This window comes from Malurus melanocephalus, unplaced genomic scaffold (genome assembly GCF_030028575.1).
Source record: "Malurus melanocephalus ecotype Western Australia unplaced genomic scaffold, MMel_1.1 scaffold_1996, whole genome shotgun sequence".
Lineage (NCBI taxonomy): Eukaryota > Metazoa > Chordata > Aves > Passeriformes > Maluridae > Malurus > Malurus melanocephalus.
Window position 1 is genome coordinate 9,427 of NW_026625228.1, and position 1,151 is coordinate 10,577.

A 1,151-nucleotide genomic window follows, 5' to 3' on the forward strand; every position below is an offset into this window, starting at 1 on the left:
GGGAGAGGAAGGCTCAGGTGGGTGAAATGAGCAGGGGAAGGACTGACCACACCCTGCTGACCCCCAGGGACGGTGTTCGTGGTGCAGTGGGACAAGGTCTAYCTGCAGGGCAAGGAGGACCTGGGCAGCTTCACCTTCCAGGCCGCCCTGCACAGCAGCGGCAGGATCGTTTTTGGCTACAAGGAGGTGAGAGGGGCTCTGGTGGGGTCCCCTCGGGGTTTTTTGTGGGGTTGGGAGTGGGGTTGGACACTCCTGGTGATGCTTTATCAATCAGGCTAATCTAAAATAGAGTTAAGAGAATGAGAATAGACAGCTTTAATCCAGGCCTAACAGCCCTACTGGTACATTAGGGCAGACAAAGCCTCCTCCTGAGGCCACACCCCAAATGGACACTGAGTCATGAGATCTTCACCTTTTATAAGTTCTGCCTTATTAAAATATTGGGTCTTAATTCTCCAATGATCTTTACAGGTGATGATGTCAACCACCCCAAACTTGTTCCCCTCCAACCCTCTGTTATTTCCATATTTTGGGGCTCTGAGGCAGTGAGGTGTCCTTGGATTCAGCTCAGAGAGGAATTGCTTTGTCTAAAGATGAGAGAATGCTAGTTTTTAGTGCTGTACTAGAAAAATACAAGAATACAGACGCATGAAAATATAGAAACAAAAAATCCTAAGGCATCAGTGGCAGCCTGGGGTGGGTCTGTCACCTCCTCTGTCCCCGTTGCAGATCCCGGTGCCGGTGCTGCAGATCAGCGCTGCCCAGCACCCCGTCAAAGCCGGGCTCTCGGACGCTTTCATGGTCCTCAACCCTTCCCCCGACGTGCCCGGTGAGTCCCTGCAGGAGCTGCCAGGGCAGGGAAGGGCTGATCCCGCAGGGAGAGGGGTGGGATCCTCACCTTTGGGGATTTCAGGAGGTGAGGATGCTCTGCTGGGTTCCCAGGGKGTGTGTGTGGGGTTTGGCTGCCCCTCGTGTTCCCCTTGTGTTGTTTTTGGGGTCTCTTTTTGGGATTCATCCCCCTCGGGTGCATCTCCCCATCCTCGTGCTCTGGGTGAGACTTTGCCCAGTTCAGGATCTCCACGAGCAGCCAAGCTCTGCTTTGATGAGGAAGAGGGGAAAAATCCCATTCTTATTAAATTCCAAATGAGACT

The 1,151-nt window shown here is 53.2% G+C and overlaps 1 protein-coding gene across 1 annotated transcript in view; it reads left to right on the plus strand.

The window, feature by feature from the left end:
- Positions 1 to 1,151, plus strand: part of LOC130587502 (plexin domain-containing protein 1-like) — a gene marked incomplete at its 3' end in the record, with an annotated part of 14,204 nt that overhangs the window by 8,368 nt on the left and 4,685 nt on the right. Inside the window, exons 5-6 of the mRNA XM_057388484.1 lie at positions 68 to 186; positions 730 to 829. Of these exons, the coding sequence (XP_057244467.1) occupies positions 68 to 186; positions 730 to 829 (219 nt within the window). The remainder of the gene's footprint in view (positions 1 to 67; positions 187 to 729; positions 830 to 1,151) is intronic.